Source organism: Microtus pennsylvanicus, chromosome 5, assembly GCF_037038515.1.
Source record: "Microtus pennsylvanicus isolate mMicPen1 chromosome 5, mMicPen1.hap1, whole genome shotgun sequence".
NCBI classification, from domain to species: Eukaryota; Metazoa; Chordata; class Mammalia; order Rodentia; family Cricetidae; genus Microtus; species Microtus pennsylvanicus.
In genome coordinates, this window is record NC_134583.1 from 23,385,457 (window position 1) to 23,408,168 (window position 22,712).

General features: G+C 43.9%; 1 protein-coding gene across 3 annotated transcripts in view; it reads right to left on the reverse strand.

The window, feature by feature from the left end:
• Positions 1 to 22,126, reverse strand: part of Ppp1r42 (protein phosphatase 1 regulatory subunit 42) — a 35,668-nt gene extending 13,542 nt beyond the window's left edge. For 2 of the 3 annotated variants that reach the window (XM_075974642.1, XM_075974644.1), the window contains exons 1-6: positions 22,020 to 22,126; positions 15,395 to 15,607; positions 13,440 to 13,606; positions 11,289 to 11,427; positions 10,892 to 11,008; positions 2,196 to 2,313 (exon numbers count right to left, since the gene is read on the reverse strand). In XM_075974642.1, coding sequence (XP_075830757.1) covers positions 2,196 to 2,313; positions 10,892 to 11,008; positions 11,289 to 11,427; positions 13,440 to 13,606; positions 15,395 to 15,523 — 670 coding nt within the window. In that variant the 5' untranslated portion in view covers positions 15,524 to 15,607; positions 22,020 to 22,126. Of the gene's footprint in view, positions 1 to 2,195; positions 2,314 to 10,891; positions 11,009 to 11,288; positions 11,428 to 13,439; positions 13,607 to 15,394; positions 15,608 to 20,920 lie in introns of all 3 variants that reach the window. The other variant, XM_075974643.1, reaches the window with a different exon arrangement.
• Positions 22,127 to 22,712: the final 586 nt, after the last annotated feature.

The window sequence follows — 22,712 nt, forward strand, 5'->3', positions numbered from 1 at the left end:
CTCTGCTGCCAAAGACGCTTGCAACCTACACGTACGTACATCACCAAACATGGAGCAGGTGAGCCAGGGTCTGCCTAGAGGAGGAATATAATCCTATCCCAGCTACAAACGCTCCAATGGCAACCTGCCCTCAAGGTGCGCTGGTGCAATAGTGGCACAAGTGTTGTGGAAATGACCAACCACTCTCTGATGGCCAAGGACCTGCAAACGGACAGGCAATGGGCAGGGGGAAAACTAAATTCTATTGCTCTGCTAAAGGATAAAGGACACAGCCATAAGATGACTCCTAATGGCATTCTGCGATTTCAGTGCCTTGTTCAACCACCATCAGGAAGCTTCTTGCAGTATATGAAACTAACAGAAAAGACACACAGCTGGACCATGCACCAGGTAAAGTCTCCCCGCGAGGGCTCAGAGGTAAACGCTGAAGAGGAGGCAGAGGTGCTGGGTGACTCCAAACTAACAGAGGCTCCAGACACAAGAACAGTGCACATGTGAACGCACAGAGACCGTGGTAACATGCACAGGACCGGCACAGATCCAAGGCCAACGGGGTCCTATCACTGAATTGCGGAAGTGGACATGGGCTCACCCCACTACTGAGAAGCTATCTGCAACTAATACCTGCTGGGAAATGAAAACTCAGTTTTCCTCTCAATGAACCTCTCTGGATATATTAACTGCCCTCCAGGATAGGTCCCATGCCCAGGGCTACAAACACAAAACAAACTCAGTGGTACTTTGAATCATTTTTGCTTTTAGAAATCAATAGACTTATCCCCATGCCTTTTACAACCTTGTGTATGGAGAAACGTTTTTGTTTTTGTTTTCCTTTTTGGTTTTTCAAGACACAAAGTTTCTCTGTGTAGTCCTGGCTGTCCTGGAACTCTCTTTGTAGATCAGGCTAGTCTTGAACTCAGAGATCCACCCCCCTCTGCCTCTGGAGTGCTGGGATTAAGGGTGTGCGCCACCACTGCTGGCAAAAAATGGTTTTAAATGGGGGATTTTGTTTTCTATTTTTCTTCTCTCCCTCCTTTATCTCTCCCCCCTCCTTCCTTCCTGTCTGTCTGTCTGTCTTACAGAGTTGAAGACTAAACCCAGGGCCTGGTGAGTGCTAGGCATGTAACTCCATCACTGAATCACATTGCAGCCCCTATTGAAATTTTTATTTTTTGAGTTGGGGGTCTCACGATATAGCTCGTGCTGTCCTGAAATTGGTATGTAGATTAAGCTGCCTTTGAACTCACAATTCTCTAGCCTTCTGCCTCCCAAGTGTGAGGATTAAAGGCGTGTGCCAACACACCAGCTTTATATTGGAATATTCTTACTCATTAAACATTAATTGTATCCACTTTTTCCCCTGAGTAAAGCAGACCAGTGCAGCTGTGTGTGGTATCTGCAGAGCAGAGTCATCTGTGGAACTTTTAAGACATAACACCATTCACCTCTGTGTATTTATTATTTGTTCCCTGTCTTTGTGGGCTGTGTATAGCTCCTGTATATATATTTTGAAAAAAAAATGTTTTTCACTATTTGACCTGCTTTTCCCCACACTAGAGAACCACTGAACTAGCATTATGATTAACTAGCTATGAGTTCTGAAGTCATTTTGTCATGTTTTAGTTTTTCATTAATTCTTATCCCCAGGGTTCTGCTCCAGGAAACTCTCACAAGGCTCCTCCGTGACATGGCACTGCCCGTCGCTCTGATGCTATGTAACTTTGGCTCCACCAAACAAGTGTTCTGGCCCCTTTTCCCCAATCGAGGGTCGACTTAGGAATGTTATTATTTGTAAGGATTTTTTTAAAGCAACTCCCTAGCCCCCTTTCCAATGAAAGGGACACCCACGTAAGGGACCAGTAATCAATCTGGTCAGTTAGTTTATCTGCAGAGCCGAGAGCTAAGGAGCCAAAGGGCCTGCCAAAGATTTGTTCCAAGTGAAGTTTAGCTCATTTGTGGCCAACAAGTTATGTAGGTTGTCATTTTCTCCTAAAAGTGTGCTGGTGTTTATTTATGAATAGAAAAAAAGCATTACTTCCTATTTTTAGCTTTGCTATTATTCAAACATTTAAGTTGACCAATTTCTAGAGCCAGATGTTATATTTATATCTCTGAAGGCTTGATGATAAATTAACTTAAAAGTAAAACAAGCGCTTTTCTCTAAGAAAGTCGAATTAATGTAAAGCACTACTCACCCAGGGACTTGGACATCAGTATCAGTTTGTCCCTGTATTTTGGTTTAAGACAAACAGGATTTCCATTTAGATCCATTTTCCACAGCTTCATCAGCTTTTTCAGTAAAAGCTCCAAATCCTGTAACCAGGGAAGAAAAAAGGCATGTGGTCTCCTGGTTACCAGCTCTTCTCGGGCCAGCTGCTCTTTGAAGGCAGAAACTGGTTTTTCTGGAGATCTAGCTCTTCTGGTAGGCTGTGTGCGGTAGGCTGCGTGCGGTAGGCTGCGTGCGGTAGGCTGCGTGCGGTAGGCTGTGTGCCGTAGGCTGTGTGCGGTAGGCTGTGTGCGGTAGGCTGTATGCCGTAGGCTGTGTGCCGTAGGATGTGTGCGGTAGGCTGCGTGCGGTAGGCTGCGTGCGGTAGGATGTGTGCGGTAGGCTGCGTGCGGTAGGCTGCGTGCGGTAGGATGTGTGCGGTAGGCTGTGTGCGGTAGGATGTGTGCGGTAGGCTGTGTGCGGTAGGATGTGTGCGGTAGGCTGTGTGCGGTAGGCTGTGTGCGGTAGGCTGTGTGCGGTAGGCTGCGTGCGGCAGGATGTATGCGGCAGGATGTATGCGGCAGGCTGTGTGCGGTAGGCTGTGTGCGGTAGGCTGTGTGCGGTAGGCTGTGTGCGGCAGGATGTACGCGGCAGGATGTACGCGGCAGGATGTATGCGGTAGGCTGCGTGCAGCCACCAGCTTTGTCTCTACCGGCAGTGGGGTGGCTAAAGGGGAGGCCAAATATGAGGTGCTAAGTTGGGGACCACAGCACTGCTCTTGATCATGGTGCCCTTAAATCGACCCAACCTGTAGCTAAGGAAACAGGTTTTCTCCGGCAGCTACCCTGCTCTCAGTGGAATGCAGTTTACACCAAGGGAAGAGCAGTGAGCAAACATGCCATTAGCCAGCCCTGGGACACTGTCCTGAAGCAGGAGGGACCAGCTGAGCTGCCTAGCAGAGGCTCAAACCAACTGGGCCACCGCAAAGGACACTCTCCAGCCTGTTCTTCTGCCTGCCATCTGTGCAGTGGTCCAGGCTTCCAGCCTTCAGGAGTGTTACCCACGGGAGAGGGCTTTTGATGATGTGGCCTCCTCTGAGTCATTTCTGCTCCTGTAAAAACCCCTTACCCAGCTTCCTGTAAGTCACCTCAATAAAACTCATTGGTTCATTCAATTAAACAACAGCACAGTCTGTCAGCATTGTAAGCAATATACATTGTTGCCTTTTTTTTAAAAAAAAAATGAAGAATGTGGTAAAATCCTGTCAAAATGTAAAACAGAAAAAAATGACTTGCGTGTTTATCACCCAAAGATCACATTGAACTCAGTGTCGTATAACTTTCTAATCATTTGGAGGCACAGGGATTTCTTCTGAAATTATGCCCTTACTGTGGTTACATTTTTCTTTTACTTTTTGTTGTTGCTGCTGCTTTTTTGACAGGGTCTCATTATATAGCCCTGACTGGCCTGGCACTTACTCTGTAGACCAGGCCGGCCTTGAACTCACAGAGATCAACCTGCCTCTGCCTCCGAGTGCTGGAATTAAAGGCATGCGCCACTACATCCAATTTTGTTCTCCCTTTTGTGATAACCATCTGCATGCTTTTATAGCTTACCAGAAAAGGACTTGTTGACATTCAAGGAAAACTAAGTTAATCCACTGTGTACAAGTCACATGAAGGTGAAGGAGACAGAGGAGTGCACCTCCGAAGTCTGGAGGCTCCCCCTTCCCCCTTTTCTCACTATTGCACTGCTTTTCCCAGTGAGAGTCAAAACCTGCACCAAACCTCTATCTTCCTGCCATTCGTTCCCTTGCTTTCTCCCCTTCCTCTTTAAAAATAAATGTATTTTAACTACTATTTAATGAGAAGAATATATGCTTTGAATGCTTCTTATATATGCCCCCAAAGACTCATTTTTAAAAATGAAATAAAGAATATTAAATGCACCAAAAAAGCATTGCACTTTGGTTGTCTCTATATCTTTATTATTTTTGAAAAATGGCACAACAAACATAAGAATGCAGATATATCTTCAAAACAGTAGGGGCATAACTACCTCTAGAGTTTAGTCTGCGCTTGACTCTGAGGGATCAAAACAACTTGTGAAAACAGGAGCTGTCTCTTCAGAAGCAGCCCTTGTCTCTCCGGCTTTTGCTTACTGTGCGCATGTCATGATTTTCTTATTGTCATCATCATCATTTTTATTATTATTCAGCTTTTTTGAGACAAGTTTCTCTGTGTAATCCTGGAGCTCTATCTATAGACCAGGCTGGCCTCAAACTCACAGAAATCTACCTGCCTTTGCCTCCCAAGTGCTGGGATTAAAGGTGTGACCACCACGTCAGGCTTCCTGTCTTTGTAAAATGGCTGCAGCTAGAACTAATTGTCATGGATCTAAAGTGCCCAGAACAAAACAGGTAATTCATAAATGTGCCCACTTTCTGCCTGCTCTGCTGTTCTTCAGCTAAGCCCCTTTCTTTTAATTTTGACTAACAGCAAAATTTAAAGACGAAACTTTTGATTCATTGACCAACAAATAGTTATCTTCAAGTAAGAAAGCTGTCTTTAAAATTATAACCTCAGTCCTCATTCTTGAACCTTAGGTTTTGCTTGGTCTGAAGCATTTGTTCCATGTTTAACATAGCCACGATGACTTTAGCCAAGAGCTCTGAATTTCTCTTACTCTAAAAGCCACAAGGAAGGACCTAGGAGCTGTATGCTTCACACCGTTGAATATGACGCCCATAGCAAGAGAACTTTACACCCACGCAGATAAAACCATGTTTGGAGTTTTGTTCATTATTCCTCGCTTGATAAATGACCCTGGACACACTCCCCCCAGTGTATGTTTACTTAAGGCTAAGCTAATCCTGCTCTGAAATACGATTACCCTTCGGATACGCTCTGCTTGTTCATTGCCTTCCTGTCCTTAATAAAATGCTTTCACTCTCCTGCCCTTCGATAAATTACTCAAGGAACCAGACACTTTTCTGGACAGTCTCTGTTTGATAAATGATCATGTCATGCTATCGCTCAGAGCGCTGCCAAGTCTGAGGCGCCAATTCCCCTTCCCCTGCAGGCTGGTACCCTGCTCCTGTACGGGCGACTCTAGCAGGCAGTGCTCCTTGCTTTAATGATGACTCTGATGAACCTGTATTTGACCAGCACGCTCCAATCTTTATCGGAAACGTCTGGCCCCACTGTCCTCACCAAGTCTAGAGACAGCCATTTGTCATCCCTCTGACTGCCTGTCATCATCTGCCTGAGGAAATCTATAATTTTGGGCTTGTTCCTGACTAAAGTGTGGAATGAATAAATTTATCTTTGGGCCATGCTGCTTGCCAGGATCAATACTGAGCAGAGGTTGAATAAATTAGAAACGAAGAAAACATGACAGGCTATTGTGGCTTGTTCACTTGTGCATTGTAAATCAAATGTTTAGTTTATAAAAGAGGCAAGCATGTCAAGTTTTTCATTTTTCCCATTCATTTATGAAGATTCTCTGTCTCATAATAAATGGTCATCAGAAAACCAATGAAGTAAATCACTAACGAATCTGGCTGTGAGAGGAACTCAGGTCGTTTTATTGATTTGGCAAACTTTGCAGACATAAAAACTGTGGCAAAGAGTAAGGATATTTTGTTGTTTTTTCCTTCAACTTTTGTTTTGTTTGCATTTGTGGACATGCATTTGACTTTGTATAACATTAGCAACTTGGATAACGTGGGCCTAGTGAAGTTCATAACTCAACCTGAACTCAATTTGTAGAAATTTAAGTTGAGCTGAGCTGTAAATCACTAAAATATTTGGTGCTTTTAGATACTGATGCATGCCTGTTTAAAAAGGTCACAGGAAAAATGCAAAACAAAAAGTCATGAAATGTCATTTAAAGTAGAGCCCCATAGGCTAAAGGATGACTGTCATTATTATCATCATTATTATTATTTGGTTTGAAACTTCTCTTTCCTTTCCTCCTCAATAGTGACCTTGGTCCATGCTTTACTGGGGGAGAAGTAGGTCAGGTCTTACCGAGGTTTTCTCAGTTAACTGCTGTGATCTCACACTTCCTTTCCCTTTTTCATTTTTCTCCACAAACAAAGAGTGCTATTTCTTCCCCCACTAATGAGCCTTTTGATCCTGGCTGCCTCCTCTGGGGCCTTCTCTCTTATGTCTTCATTTCCTGTCTCCCTTCTCTGGCTGCTAGCCTTTCTTTTATCCACAGTCACCAGACCCGTTGACTAGGGCTTCTCAAAGACTTCTGTGCACAGGAATCACCAGGGGGAGCTTGGGAGGTGGCTCAGCAGGTGAAGGGCATGTCATCAAGCCTGACTACCTGAGTTCAGACTTGGGGAGCCACATGTCTGAAGGAGAAAACTCTCACAATTGTCCTCTGTGCAACACACACACACACACACACACACACACACACACACACACACAAAGAATAAAATGTAATTGTAAATTTTAAATAGAATCACAAGGGACCTTGTTTAAATACAGGTCCTGAGCACTGTGTCTGCTGAGGAAGTTATGACTGACTCCATGTGAAGCTGCAAGGGTTTAGCCAATTCCTTCACTTACACCACTGGGCACTCCCCCAGGCTGAAGAGTCAATGGGCTACATGGTGAACTGCTGCCTGGGTCCATCCCTGGCGAAAACTCACTGAGCTGAGTCAGAGCTTGACGGCTCCATTGAGAGCAGACGGTAGGCCGTCAGCGACCATCAAGAACCCCTTCCTTTTCTAAACCTGACATCTACTCCTTCAAAAACAACGCTTGATTTCACTCCCGGGCTCACAGAAGAGGGTGCACTCACAGAAACAGCTGTCCTCCTGCCGTCCGCCACCACCATGTCCACCGTACATAAACCTTCCCAGCAAATAATCCCTCCTGCCACGTTTGCGTCCATGGTGGTGTTCTCATCCGTAACCACAAAGCGGAAGACACCTCTGTTCATCTGGCTCTGCGCTGTACGTAACCTCACACCTAACTGCTTATTTGGTGTTTGTCTGGAATGTTTCAAAGACACTCCAACTCTGCAGGACCCAAATTTGTGATCTCTGTGTACCCAAACTTGACTCTAGAGTTCTCCATAGCTCGTTTACCTCTGCTCAGTATTCCCTACGTCCAGCTAGAAGCGCGCCTTGCCCACTTAATCCTCCAAACTGTTCTCCGGTTTGTTCGCTCCATTTCCACCCCCACCGTTAACGTGTCTACTACTCACTTCTTAGCTGGCCTGGACTCTTCCAATCTGTTCTTCACACCCCAGTCAAGCAGAATCTTTTCAGAATGCTAACATCTAATTATTTCACACCTTCAGTGGCTCCCGGTGTTCTCAGCATAAACAAAACTCTATTATAGCCAAGGCAGCCGGTCCGTCCACAGCGCCTCTCTGGACTGTGTTCTGCCTTCACTCGCTCAGCCTCGCATTCCCTTTAGGAAAAGTGTGTGCCTGCCTTAGGGGGCCATTTCCTGGCCTGGAAATCTTTTCAAGAAGGGCTATGTCAGGGGCTGGATAGATGGCTCAGTGGTTGAGAGCATTGCCTGCTCTTCCAAAGGACCCGAGTTCGATTCCCGGCAACCACATGGTGGCTCACAACCATCTGTGGGGAGGTCTGGCGCCCTCTTCTGGTCTTCAGGCATACACACAGACAGAAAATTGTATACATAATAAATAAATAAATACTTTTTTTTAAAAAAAGAAGGGCTATGTCAGAAGGAAGTCTGACATCCTCGCCTACTAGTGTGAGTCTTTTGTTACAAGGACCACTCTATTCCCCTCGTGACATAGGAATTAAACATGAGAGGTACAGTGGAACAGGCTTTGAAGTTCTTCCTTTAAGGGGTACACATGGGACAAGGAGGAAAGGTGGTTCTTGCTTCCTGTGCTTTCTCTTCCGCATCTTACCCACCCGCTTTATTTATTCTTGCCCAGAAGTCCCTGACCTGGACCAGCTCCGGAGGGATGAGGGCGGGCTGAGAGCAACATGGCGGAAGGACTCCCTGATAGCTGTGGGTCTGGGGACTGAAGGGAAGGGATGACACTCGAGTAGCCGGAGAGAGAAACAGACGCTACGGCCTTGCCCAGAAGCCCAAGGGCCGTGGCTTGGCTTCTAAAGTGCTTCTAATGTTCTCACTTCCCGTAGGCTCCTGGACCACCAGGAAATGAGGACCTGGTCATGGTCCGTGAGCGTCTGTGTTTCCTAAAGACTCAGTTCTTCCTTGTTTTTTTTTTTTCCCCACAGAGCTCAAAGATTTCAGTAGCCTGGCAGCCTTTGTAGTACTTTTTACCTGCATGTGTTTTTAGAAAAATTCTCCTTGAGATCATTCTAATAGATCATTATTTTTCTATTTTTTAAAGATTGATTTTCCATGCCAAATTATACTGTCATTTTCTAGTTTATGTTACTACATAAAAAAAATACATGGGCAAGACCAACAGGATTTATCATTGTCCTGTATAATCTGTTATAATTATTTAATAAGATGAGTGACCATAGAGTCCATTTGTAATTACATATCTGAATTTAAATTCTGAATTTTTAATTTTAGTGGCAACATAAGTTCTCAACAGAAGCAATCATTTTCACATTCTCCTTTCCTGTGTAACAACTACATTCAGTTGTTTCTGGGGACTCATCTGTGGGACGTGCTGGGGTCTGTCCAGAGGCAGCTGCCCCCTAAGTGCCCAACACCTCAGGTAATTATCGTGGGGTTCTCCGCTTTCTCTAATGATGGCTGTCTTTCCCAGTGCCGCAAAGCTGTCTGCTGCCGACAACCCTTTGCGTGGAAGTCGGTGACCTTATGCGCAGCATGAGAGACTTCTTCCCCAAGGCATAGCGTTTACCAGTAGGTTAGGGCAAAAGGAGTGGTAAACTTGCAGCCAGAACAGAGACCTTGGATGCAGAATATACACAAGCAAAGAAGCTAATGTACAGGTGCTGGGCTCCAATGCTATCTTGACTAAGCCTGCAGGGGACGATTTAAATGACAAAAGCACGCTCAGATACATCCTGGGCAGGCTCAGTATTCAGGATCCAATGAACTGAGTCCAGGCTTTTTTTCTTGCCCATGTTTCTAACAGGTTCCTATCTTGTAAGGAACTTGGCATTGCTCTTGTGGATTTCAATATTCCTTCTTTGTCCTGTCCTTTCGATGTTTTAACTATATTTCCGTGCGAAAGAGTCATTTTTCTTGTCCTGTGTTTTTGGATATGCATTTGTTCCCCTAGATTTGGGGAAATTTCTGCCATAATGAGTAAGTTTTTCTATGCCTTTAGTCTTTTAACTAGGATAGAGTGCTCAACATTTTATTCTTGCACCCTGAAAATCTACAGGTTTTAGCTAAAGATACACCCAATACACCCACTCCTCATCTCCAAGCAACCACGTCTCGTTCTCTCACGCACATAATCTTACTTCTTGCCTGTAATAGTTTCTCAACTCATATCTTTGCTTTTATTCTTGAAACTCATTCTTCATACAACAGACAGAGAAATCCTTTTGAAAAATACATTCCTTCCAATGACTGTCTCTGCACTTAGAATTAGGTCATAATTATGTCCTGTGCTGACCTTGTGACCTGACCCCTATGCCTTTCTTTCTGATCTCATATCATAGCGCTGCTTCTGTGCTACTGAACTTTCTGGGCACCTGCAGTATATCAGCGATAAGGGCCAGCCCTCAGGCCAGCCCATAGCGAAATGACCTCGTTTTGGTTCTTTGAACATCCCAAACTGTCTCAGAGAAACACAGCTGTTATCCCTTATGCCTGCCATGTTCACCGTCTAGCTTTCTTTCCTTTTTGAGGCGTTCTTGCTTTGTAGACCAAGCTGGCCTCGAACCCGTATCTTTCACACTACCTGTGTCTTCCAAGTGTTGGGATTGTAGGTATGTGCCCCTATGCCCAGCTTGGACATTCTTGAGGCCTGGAACTGTCCTTCCTTCCTCTGTAGTACAATGCCAGACAAACACAGAAGGGTTCAACACACAGCTGCATAAATGATTGATGTAATGACATGGCATGGCACGATATAATAGGACATGCACTCAGCTAGTGCGAATTAGAACGAGTTGCTGTCTCTGTACTTCCCCACGTAGCATCAGGGAGCAGCTAGGCTGATATTCCTAGGAACTCATTCACTAGGAGCACAGAGTTAAAGAAGAAACTCTGCTTCTAGGAGAAAGTCTAATGGACAAATAGAAAGTAGATAGAAAGGCATATAGCTCCTCAGAGAAATATGGAGGATAAAACAAGGAAGACATAAATAGTTATAGTTAAGAAGTAGAGATTCGGGGGGTTGGTAATATGTCTGAGTGGTTAAGAGCACTTGCTGACTGCTCTTCCAGAGGACCCAGGTTCAATTCCCAGCACCCACTTGGCAGTTCGCAACTACCTGTAACTCCAATTCCATGGGACCAGACAACCCATGACAAAACACCAATGCACATAAAATAAAAAAAATTAAAATTTAAAATTTAAAGATTTAAATTTATTTTTTTCAAAAAATTAAAAACTTAAGAGCTGCAGTAAACATTTTTAAAGTAGAAGTGGGGATTCAGAAGACAGATTTAGAATAACCATAGGATAGCATTTTAACAAATGGCGTTTTTAGAACTCTTTCTAAGTGTGTTCTAACCCACAGTCCCGAGTAAATCCTCAAGGCTGGCTTCGCTCACATTACCTTCACATGCACCAGCTGGTTGTCAACGGCGATCAGGTGGCTCAGATTCTCCAGCAACTCTAAGTCTTTTATGTCATCAATATTATTGTTGCTGATATTCAAAATAGAGAGGGATTTCTGGAAAAAATGAACAAAGTTAACATAAGTAAGTCACCTAAACACTATATATAGGGAGCGGAAGGGTCAGTGCTTTAGAAGCCTCAAGGGCACTAGTTCAGGTTGCTTTGCAGGCAAGAAACAAAAGCCATGAAGATTCTGTTCCAGTGTTTTGTGGGGTTTTTTATATAGAACTTTCAGAGCTCTAGCGTGTGCTATAGCCGACTGTTGCCTCTGGTTCCTCCATGAGCCCCATGCTCCTCCTCCACTGCATTCTGCCCAAACTTTCTTATGGCCTTACTGCCAGAGAACGGAGAGTCCTGGGGTCAAACAGAAGCTTTTCTCCCAGTGGAAGCCTCTGGCTTTCAACATGCAGCTCTCTCAGTTCTTCCAGTCCTTCTAAACCTTCTACGACTGCAATGTAATTGCCTCCCAGGTACCTGCAAAACACAGACAGGGCTTCAAATAGATTTTCTGGGAATGCTGTGGATGTTAAGAATGATAAAAATATAACAAGGAGGGCAGGGGACATGGCCGCTGCGTAAACCACTCACTTCACAGGTATGAGGACCTTAGTTTGAATCCCCAGAACCCACATAATGTGGTCTTGTCAGGAGCATCTGTAACCCCAGAGCTCCTTGGGTGAGATGGGAGATGGAGACTGAAAGAATCCCCTGACACTCATAGGTCAGGTAGCCTGAAACACAAGGAGACCCTGCCTCAAACAGGGTGGGAGATGAGGACCAACCCCAGAGGTTGTTCTCTGACCTCGCCGTTCCCATACCTGCATTCACATGAAATATGTGTGCACACACAGAAATAAAAATTATACGCACAGAGTGTTATCTTTCTATCAGACCTATGAACATTCCATCTGAATCACAAATTATATTGTTACACTTAATTTGGTCTAAAATGCATTATGTTTTTACATTTTTCAATAGCTTTGATTAATTGGACAAACCAATGGGTTTCATTAGTATATTCATACATGTATATCATATACATCTCCAACTTTTTAAGTGGGAGGGCTGAAATAGTGGGTACTGAACTGTTTCCCACATTTTATAACCCAGACTATAGGTTTATAAACAGTTTCTGGACCTCACTCCCATGATCTGCTGGATATCGAGACTGGAACTTAGTCGTCTGCCTTTGGTGAGTGTTTCCCCATCACCCTATTCTGTCCCCATCCTGAAGACCACAGGCCACTTCTAGAAAAATGTGCTAGTTATTCAATCTGGGGAACTTGGATCTGTTGGTCTTCATTGCCCAGCAATAATACTTTAAAAACAGATTTTAGTTTCAATTTATGTATATGTGTGTATGTGCATGTGTGCTGTGTGTGAGCTGGTGGCACCAGATCCCCTGGAGTTGGAGTTATATCCAGTTGTGAGCAGCCGGCATGGGTGCTGGGAACTGACCTCAGGATCTCTGTGGGAGCAGTGTGTACAATTGAGTGCTGAGCAATCTCTCTGACCTCCCTAGTAATAATTATCAGCAACCTTTCAAACAATCAAATCTGTATTAGTGAGAAACCCTGTCTCGAAAAACCAAAAAATAAAAAAATAAATAAAAAATCTGTATTAGTTTATGACCTTTACCCTTTGAAATCAAAGCCCCTTGGGGACTCAGAAGAGCACAGAATTTACCTGAGCTCCATGGAAACCCTGCTGACCGACTGAACTTATATGAGAATGCTTATCCCTAAAAGCCCATTAGACGATTTTTTCTCCCCACTGGAAGAAAGGTGTATCAAGCTGTTTGGATTTTTGAGCCAGGACTTCATTATGTAGCCCAGGCTAGTCTTGAATTTCTAGAAATCCTCTGCCCCAGGCTTCTGAGAGCTGGAATTACAAGCATGAACCACTATGCCTATCTTATCAGGTTTAATTAAAGCATCAGTTATAATATTATTATAGTTTAATAAATAAAGCTTGCCTGAAGATCAGAGAGTAAAACAGCCCCATTGGTCAGTCTTACAGCCTAGGCAGTGGCAATACAGACCTTTAATCCCAGTAGCCACACTAGTTGCCATAGAAACCAGGCAGTGCATGCCTTTAATCCCAGCGCTAGAGAGGAATATAAAACAGGAGGAGACAGCTCTCACACACAGTCTCATTCTGAGATTCCTGGACGCAGGATCGCCATTTCAGGCTGAGAAAGAGGTAAGAGCCAGTGGCTGGCTGTTTTGCTTTTCTGACCTTCAGGTGGAACCCCAAATCCTGTCTCTGGGTTTTTGTTAATCATGCTACAGATTATTGTATTTTATATGAATATATTACATACAATAGGATAAAATTAAAAGTGAAACCTGTTCCATGAAACTTTTGAGAAACAGATTTAAGCCTACACCCAGTTTAGGTTTGGGACCTAACGCAACACTGGAAATGCTTGCACAAGAAAGAAAGGGGAAAAGCAGTTAGGAGGATTCACAAATAAAAGCACTTACAGTTTCTCCAGTCTCTTCAGGGACCTGAGGTTCTCGATGCAGGAAATGCAATTGTTCTGCAGATACAAGTGGGTCAGATTCGTGGAATAGTTCAGGTTGGTGATGGCACTGATGCGGTTATCATACAAGTATAAAACGCTCAGGTTTTTGCAGAGAGAGAGGTCGTCCTGAGAAGAAAACAAAACAGGTGCTAGTTCTTTCCCTCTGAATGCTTAGATGCTGGGTTTTAAGAAATACTTTGACACTCTACAAATCTCCCTAAGACTCGTACAAAGTTACATTTCTCTGCACTTAGCATACTCCAAATAAGACTGTAACAATCACTAAGTAATTTTGGGCTTTAGAATTCTGTTACTTTTCCAGTAAAATCGCATTTCTTAAGAATTTCTTAAACAGTTTTCATTGGAAGCAATTAGAGACCTTCCTGAAAGCTGAAACAATGAACAAATTATTGTCCAAACATTATAACGCAGAGATTAATCTTCCTGTTGGATTCAAAATAAACTGTCACAGCTTATAGTACTGAAAACTGGAAATCATTCAATAGCTGAGAGTAATGGATTAAAGCCAGGTATGGTGACACACACCTTTGCATTCTGCACTGAAGAGGCTGAAGGAGGTGGATCTCTGTAAGTTCAAGACCACCTGGTCTACATGGTGAGTACCAAGCTGGCCAGGGCAAGAGAGAAAGACCGTGACCCAAATAAATGTGGAGGATAAAAAAAACCAAACTATGATGATGCTATCAATCTGAGTCCCGTAAAACAAGCTTTCATTTCTTTGTACTATTGTGTAGACGTCAGAACAGGAGAACAGTGGTTCACTCTGACCCACTATTGTGATTACATGAGAAGCTAGAGCTGGGTCACATGGTTTCCAAACATCTTTAATCCAGCACTGGGGAGAGAAAGGCAGGTGGATTTTTGTGAGTTCAAGGACAGCCTGGTGTACAAATGAGGATTTCTGTGAGTTTCAGAACAGCCAAGACCACATAGAGAGACCATGTCTCAAAAAAAAAAAAAAAAGCAAAATGAGGACTGGAGAGATGGCTCAGTCACTGGCTGCTCCTCCAGAGGACCCGGGTTCAATTCCCAGCACCCACATGGCAGCTCACAGCTGTCTGTAACTCCAGTTCCAGGGGACCCGACACCTTCACATAGACATACATGCAGACAAAGCACCAATGCACATACTAATACAAACCACTAAAAAGAACAGAACAACCTGAGCGGTGGCCCATGCCTTTCCTCCCAGCACTGGGGAAGCAGAGACAGGTTGGTCTGCAGAGCAAGTTCCAGGACAGCCAGAGCTGCACAGAGAAACCTCGTCTAATACAACTGGCCCAGAATGACATATATTGACATAATTAAATTATATGCAAAAACTTCACCTTTGAACATTTATTGGGGAGAAGGGGTGACTGGACATTGAACACAGGGCCTTGGACATGCTGAGTGTATACTATCACTGAGGTATACTGTCCCCAGTGTTGAAGATTTGTGTCCTTAATCCCCAACCCAAGACAGGTCTCACTGGATAGCTCAGATTGGTCTTGAACTTAAAATCCTCCTAGCTCAACCTCTGAGTGCTAGGGTTACAGGCAAGTGCCTAGCTCATTTCTTAACATTTTGAAGTTTAAAAAGTATTCCAAAGTTCTGGCGTGGTCCAAAAGTAATTGCTTTCTAAATCCTGTTTGTTGTGAAAATACAAGTGTATCCCAGGGAAACAGCTACGTATGTCTAACAGATATTTGTAAAACACAACGCTATCTTTTACAGAAACTTAATATGCTAAGTACCCAAAGAAGGAAATTAAAAGAGAAACATAATATGCTTCCCAGTAAAAATATAGTTAACAAGTTCAATCAAAATAGAATTATTGTATTGTGTATGCCCTCAAACCAATAAAGTTTATATTTCTAATTGTGTAAAAATGAAATAATTTAAAGTTCTTACAATTGAATCTATATTTCTGTCTGAAAAATTTATGTGCGTTATTTTCTTCAGGCATTGTGCGATGGTTTCTTCTTTTCGGGGTTTAAGATTGCTGTTTTTGGCAATTAAATCCAGAGTCAGTCGAACCATGGTTTCTGTGTAACTGAAACTCTCAGCAAGAACTCCGTTTTAGTATCATGTCCAGAAGCAGGTTTAGGTATTACTTCCAACTTTCTAAAAATGAAAGGGAGCAAGAGAGTACTGTGATATAGCGATGTCCCGGAGAGGTGAGTTGCTCTGTCTCATGGACAGCTACCTGGGAAGCTAGGCTGCTGGCATTTATGCTTCTAGTATTTCCTACCTTTCCAGACAACCTTCATTATAACACTTAAAGCCAAGGCCAGGTGTGGTGGTGGCACATGCTTGGAAGGCAGTGGCAAGCAGTTTTCTGTTGAGTTCGAGGCTAGCTTGGTCTACAGAGCAAGTTCCAGGACAGGCTCCAAAGCTACCCAGAGAAACCCTATCTTGAAAAACCAAAACAAAACAAACTAAACCAAACCAAAACAAAGCAAAACTCAAAAACCGATGAAGCAACAAAACATTTAAAACATGAAAACTAGTTAAAAGCACAATACTTATCTGCCTTTATTGTTTGCTTTCTGGAATAGGACCTAGTCGTGTAACCCAGGCGGGCTTGGAACTTGCTGCCATCCACAAAGTGGTGGCAGTCTTGGCCTCCTCCTCGTCTGTATTTTTAGAGGGTCTCATGCCCAGGCTAGTCTCCAATTTGGCATCTTTCTGCCTAGCCTTCAGTTCTGGGATTAAAGGCTTAAAGCACCGTGCCTTCCTTCCATTTGTAGATACTTTCCTCCCCCGGGGCAGTAATGAATGAACTGTTATGTGCACCTCCTTTCCTCCTCCCACTCCACTTTTTCCTAGCGCTGGGATAGAATCCTGGGGGGCACTGCATGCTAGGCAATCACTTTAACATCGAGCTACATCCCGTGCCCTGAGGCATCTTTCAAAAGTTTATTTATCCTCTCTGATTAAGAAAGGACCTCCAGGAAAACTTCCCAATGCCTTATTTCATGGATGGAGAAATTAAGCCCCAGAGAGCTAGTCCAGGCTTTTCAAAGTGCCAGCTGAGGCTCGAGCCAGTGTCTCACCCCTCATAGGAACTGACGCAGCATCTCCAAACCAGAACCGATGCTGCGCATACCCCAAGTTACACACAGAATGATACAGAACACTCGCCATGGGCCAGGCCTAGGTATTGTATGTCATGCCAGAAAAACGGCAACAAAAAGCAGTGTTGTCCAATGTAGATTGCTGAGTTCAAATATTAGCCTCACTGTTCGCTGGCAAAACAATCTTCAAGTATTTTGTATAATAAATTTAAGGCAAGGTGCATTCACGAGGACCTATTGATCCCTTGCACAACAAAAATACATTATAAATTTTTTTTAAAAAGCCAAACCTGTGTGGTGCGTGTGAGAGCGCATGGCCTGCGGGCGGGCACGCGAGTGTGTACACACACACATACATGACCAGGTGCCTGGGTGTCTCACCAGGCTCCACCTCCCTTGAGGATGCACGGGCAGTGAACAGCTGCTGGAGGGCGGGGCTCACGAGGCTCCACCTCTCCTTGAGGATGTACAGGCGGCTCTAGTGTCCGGAGGAGGGAGAGACTTTTGTTTTTCAGTGGTGTAGCCCCTGCTAAGGTGCCCACGCTCCTGTAAATAACCCCTCACTTACATCCCTGTAATCAACTGGAATGAAACACATAGAGAACAGACAAAAAAGGGCAAGAAAGCAGAAGAGGGACTAGTTGGGAAAGGAAAGGGGCGATGTAGATGGGGGGGGAGGTAAGAGCTGGTAAGAAGGTGGAAGGGCATATGATCAAACTACCTTATGTGCATTTATGAAAATATAATGAAACATTATTATGTAGAATATACAATACTAAAAAGTTTTATGAAATAAGTGACTTTCACTGGTTATAGTACCTGTATTCTAGCAGCCGAGGAGGCTGAGGCAGGAGCATTGCTTGAGTTCTTGTGTTTGAGACCAAACAGGTGAAGAAGTGGGGACATACTTTCAAATAGAATATTATTTTATATAAGACCCACCGGACCCATACATAAGCTTAAAATATAAAACATTAAAAATAAATTTAAGTTTAACATGATGGCTCATAAACATAGTATTTGTGAGGTGGATGCAGGAGAAATCAGGAGTTCAAGGCCAGCTGCAGCTACATAGGAATTTTAGGCTAGTCTGGAATATATGAGACCCTGCTTCAAAACATAACATAACAAAACAAAACAAAACAAAACAAAACAACAACAAAAACAGAAAGAAAACAAATGCAGGTGTTTGTGTATGTATGTGTGTGTATCTATGTGTGTGTGTATGTGTGTGTGTATGTGTGTGTGTGTTGTAGCTCAGTGGTGTCTAACATTCACAAGGTCCTGGATTCATCCCAGTAATGAAATAAACTAACAAACCACAAACACTTCTACTTTTCTCCCCCTCCATTCTCTTCAAATTTGGACACTGCTATTTATTTATGTATTGGTTTGGTTTCAAATGTCCACAGGCCTAAAGAGCACAGGTTCCCCGCACACACGCACTTGTGCGTGGGTGTCATCAGTGTCAGGGTTCCTCCGTCTCCTGTTCACCGTTTGTTCTGGACAGCCATCTGGTTTACCCCACGCAGCTCTAGAGACTGGACTGCTGCAGTTTGTTTTTCCCGAGCACGACTCTGGGTTTTTCTGTATTTTGCTTCTGCAGTGCTGCTTTTACGTTTCTCGTCTATTTTGTCTTCAACACAAGGTTTAATCTAGGAGCAACTATGCCTGGACTGTGGGGTTTAATGTCACTGTATGCTTCCAAACTGTTCTTCAGTGGGCTTTGACATAGGCTGCTGGTGGCAGTGTCCCCATAGGTACAGCTGTAGCTCTGATAGAAACTGTTTTAACTTGGGTTTTAACTGGACACTCTTGACACAACACCCTCCTTCTGTTAATTAGTATTTCCATATCTCATTTTTCCTACTGGGTTGTGTACCCAAATCATGACATGGAGACAGACTTCACATTTATATGAATGTTTGTCCTAGCTTAGGCTAGCTCTTTTTAACTTAAATTAACCCGTTTCTCTTTATCTACCATTTGTCTCAGGGCTTTTCGTTTTTCTGCATATCTTACTTTCACTGCTTCGTGTGTCTGTCTGTCTGGAGATTGCATGACTTCTTGTGTCTGTCTGTCTGTCTGGAGACTGCATGACTTCTTGCCCCTCCCTTTCTTCCTCATTCTCTTCTCCTCCTCCTTCTTCCTCTCATTCTTCTTTCTCTCCCAACACTAGATTTCTCCACCTATTTATTTTCCAACCTGCCAATTCTGTGCATCTTTTCTCATGTCTAGCCATTGGTTGTTCAGCTTTTCATTAGACCAATTGGGCACTTTAGGCAGGCAAGGTGAAACAGATACAGCACATCTTTCCATAATCAAACACACAACCTTACATCGCTACACAAACGCAGCATAATCACATGTAACACAGCTTCACACAGCTAAAGTAGTATCCTGCAGCATACTCACATGTAACACAGCTTCACACAGCTAAAGTAGTATCCTGCACATAATCACATGTAACACAGCTTCACACAGCTAAAGTAGTATCCTGCAGCATACTCACATGCAACACAGCTTCACACAGCTAAAGTAGTATCCTGCACATAGACACATGTAACACAGCTTCACACAGCTAAAGTAGTATCCTGCACATAATCACATGTAACACAGCTTCACACAGCTAAAGTAGTATCCTGCAGCATACTCACATGTAACACAGCTTCACACAGCTAAAGTAGTATCCTGCAGCATAATCACATGCAACACTTTTCATAGCTACAGTATTGAGCAACAGGGTTGTGATTTGATAGGTACGTTTTAGAATGTATGCACATTCCTATTGGATAATGACTCTTCTGTCACTGATGGAATTTGCCATATCTTTCCACAGACCCTGGGTTATCTTTGCTTCCTTGTATCACTTGTTTTTAACAGTCTCCTAAAAATGCACAGCTTTTTTAAAAAATTTAAATTTATTCTCTCATATATTACATTCTGACCCTAGTTTCCCCTCCCCCACCCATTCCTCCATTTCTCTTCAGAATGGGGCAAGCCTCCTCGAGACATCAACCAAACATGGCCTATCAATTTCCAGTAAGATGGGCTGAAGGGATGGCTCAGAAGTTAAGAGCACTGGCTGCTACTCCAAAGGTCCCGAGTTCAATTCCCAGCAAACACATGGTGGCTCACAGCTATCAAAAATGAGATCTGGTGCCCTCTTCGGGCTGCAGGCATATATAATGCTGTATATATTTTTTAAAACATTCCTAAAAATTCCAGGAAGACTAGGCACCACCTCTTTTGCTAAGGCTGGATGAGGTGACCCTCATGGTAGAGAAAGGGTCCCAAAAGAAGGCAAAGAGTCAGAGATAGGCCCTACTCCCACTGTGGGGAGTTCCACGAGACCGAGGAACACAACCATAACAATTACTGCAGAGGGCCTATGTCAGGAACCATGCAGGCTTGCTTTCACAGCAGCGGTTCTCTGTACAGCCCTGGGTGTCCTGGAACTCTCTGTAGACCAGGCCGGCCTCGAACTCACAGAGACCCATCTGCCTCTGCCTCCTGAGTGCTGGGATTAAAGGCGTGTACCACCACCTGGCATAGCTTTTTTTTTTCTGAAAACAGTCAAAGGTATTATTTTCTTTTTGGCTTATAAGCCATAAAGCAATTCCTTCCTTACCCCAAATTTAAAACAACAATCTAATATTTTCTTTTAAACTTGTTCACATTCTGCTAGACAAATTCTGTTCTTTTATCTGGAATTGCTCTGCACATACGAGGTGAGAGAGACTTGAATGTATATTTTTCCTAGTGGGAACTAGCTACCCAATACACGATGCAAAAGTATTTTCTCTTCCCTTCATTTATGCCTCTGTTGGCATGGAAACACTGTTTTCTAAGTTCAGACCAATAACATCTCTTCACTTTGGCTATTCTTGGTTATTGACTCTTTTATTTTTTTTGACTCTTTTATGTAAATATTTGACATTCGCATGTTTCATAAAAAGACCCTTTCAGGATTGTGTTAGGAACTGCCCTGGATTTTTAATGAGCCCTGAGTCTTCCTAAGGGAGGCTCAAGGCACTGGCATGCTGGGCTGGAAAATAACTAGCAGGTTGTGAAGCGGTGAGGGGAACAGGATTTGGGCTAAAGGAGTTGATAAAAATTGAGGATAAGGGTTGGTACAAAAATGCTGGGGTGGTTGTTTTCTTTTTATAGATTGCCCTATCCTTGATGATAAAATGATTCTTTTCCTTCTTGAATGGGAAAGGGGCTTTTCACATGGGAAGCAAGCAGGTAGGCAGGCAGGAAGCTAGGTGGACAGTGGAAATGCAGGAGGGAGGGGCGAGGGGCGGGGCAGACAGGCGGGCGGGCGGGGCGAGGAGGGGGCGGGCAGGCAGTCACTAACCTTGTACCTGCCCTGATTTCAAGTCAGTGTGCCAGAGCAGCCTATTCCAGAACGGCATATTCTTAATTCTTTAGCCACAAGAGAATTCTGTCTAAAAGTTGCTGCTTCTGAAAATTAAACAGATTTGAAAAGCGGCGGCAGAGCTTTTTTGTGAGTGGCACACACTCATAATCCCGGAATTTAGAAGGTAGAAGAAGGAAATTCAAGGGCAGTTCTGGCTGAGTGAGTGTTAGGATAGCCTGGGCTACAGAAGACTGTTTGGAAAAGAAGACTCAAATATTTAAAATATTTTTAAATCAGGAGAAGGCCAATAAATGTAATAAAAAAAAGCTATAGGAAAACATTCCAGGGGCTCAAATATGGAAAGGGAGAGACTCACATCAGCCCACAACATAAAATACAAATCATAAGCTGCACACATGGTAGCAGTTCATGAAAACTGTTTCGTCAAAAACATCACTATTCCTTTTATTAAGACAGCACCAACTCCAACTTTACTGGTATTTGTAGTTTCATTATTTTAGAGAAATAATAAGTTCCAGGGGCTTAAACTACATCAGTGGTTGTATTTGTATACATCTTAGAACATAATAATAAAAACAATAACGTCAACACTTGTGGGGTGTCCTTGATTTTCTCTGAAAACACATCGTTTCACATAATACCCTCACTAGCTAACTGCCATAGGGAATTGCTTAGAGCTGCTTCAGGGCGCTCTGGGATCCCATCTTGATGGCTCCGTAGCTGGCTTTCATCCCCCAGGCTCCTGTAGGCCTGGGAAAACGGACAGTTTTCGAGTCAGTTTCTACCTACATTCCCTTTTAGGGAGTCGCTGTGCTCAGTGGCTTTCAGAAGCTCTAAATGGTGGGCTTCAGCCCTCAAAAGTTTCCAAAGCCTGAATCATGATCCCTCGCCTCCTCTCCACCCTGCCTGGGGCCTCTAGAACTCCACCAGCCTTGCCTGCTGGTCCAAACTAGTCTTCCAGACTGAGTCTGGGGTTCTGGGTGTTTAGGAACAGGCCTCAGGAACCCGCGTTTTAATCACTATTGAAGTCTGCATTCAGAAACGCCCCTGGCTAGGGTTTCCCTGGACGTCTCACCGCTCCCGGGTCCAGGGTCCAGTCCGGTCTGTAACTGGTTTGGTCAGTGTCCTTGTGCCAGTCTCCGGCAAGGCCAGCGGACGGTTGCCAGGCGACCTGATGCTCCGAAACGCCCCTCTTGCAGAGGAAGTCTCGCGACGTCCGGAAGCGTGCAGCGCCTGTCCGGTGGCCAGCACAGGTCTGGCTCTTTGTGACACGGGACAGAAGAGCTGATATTATTGTGCACCAGTGATCCCAAGACAAGGCCAGTTAGTTTGAACAGAACAAGATTGCATCTCTTGATTATTTCAGTGCCCGGTAACCACACCTGCCCCAGAACAAACCCAAAAAGAAATTGCCTGAAGCCAGTACTCCACCTTTCTAGGATAAAACCTAAACTTAGGGTAATACTCAAGGCCATTTATCGTGACTCTCCTCACGGTCAGGATTCTCGGGTACGCTTTGTTTGTGAGTTCGAGCCCAGCCTGAGTCTACGGAGCTAGCTCCAGAACATCCAGAGATACACAAAGAAACCCTGTCTCAGGCCAGGTGGTGGTGGCGTGGCGTAGTGGCGCTCGCCTTTAACTCCAGCACTCCGGAGCCAGAGGCTGGCGGTCTCTGGAAGTTCAAAAAAAAAAAAAAAAACAACCAAAAACCAACCAAACAAAAAACAAACAAACAACAAAAACAAACAAATTCCCTTGGGTTGGCTTG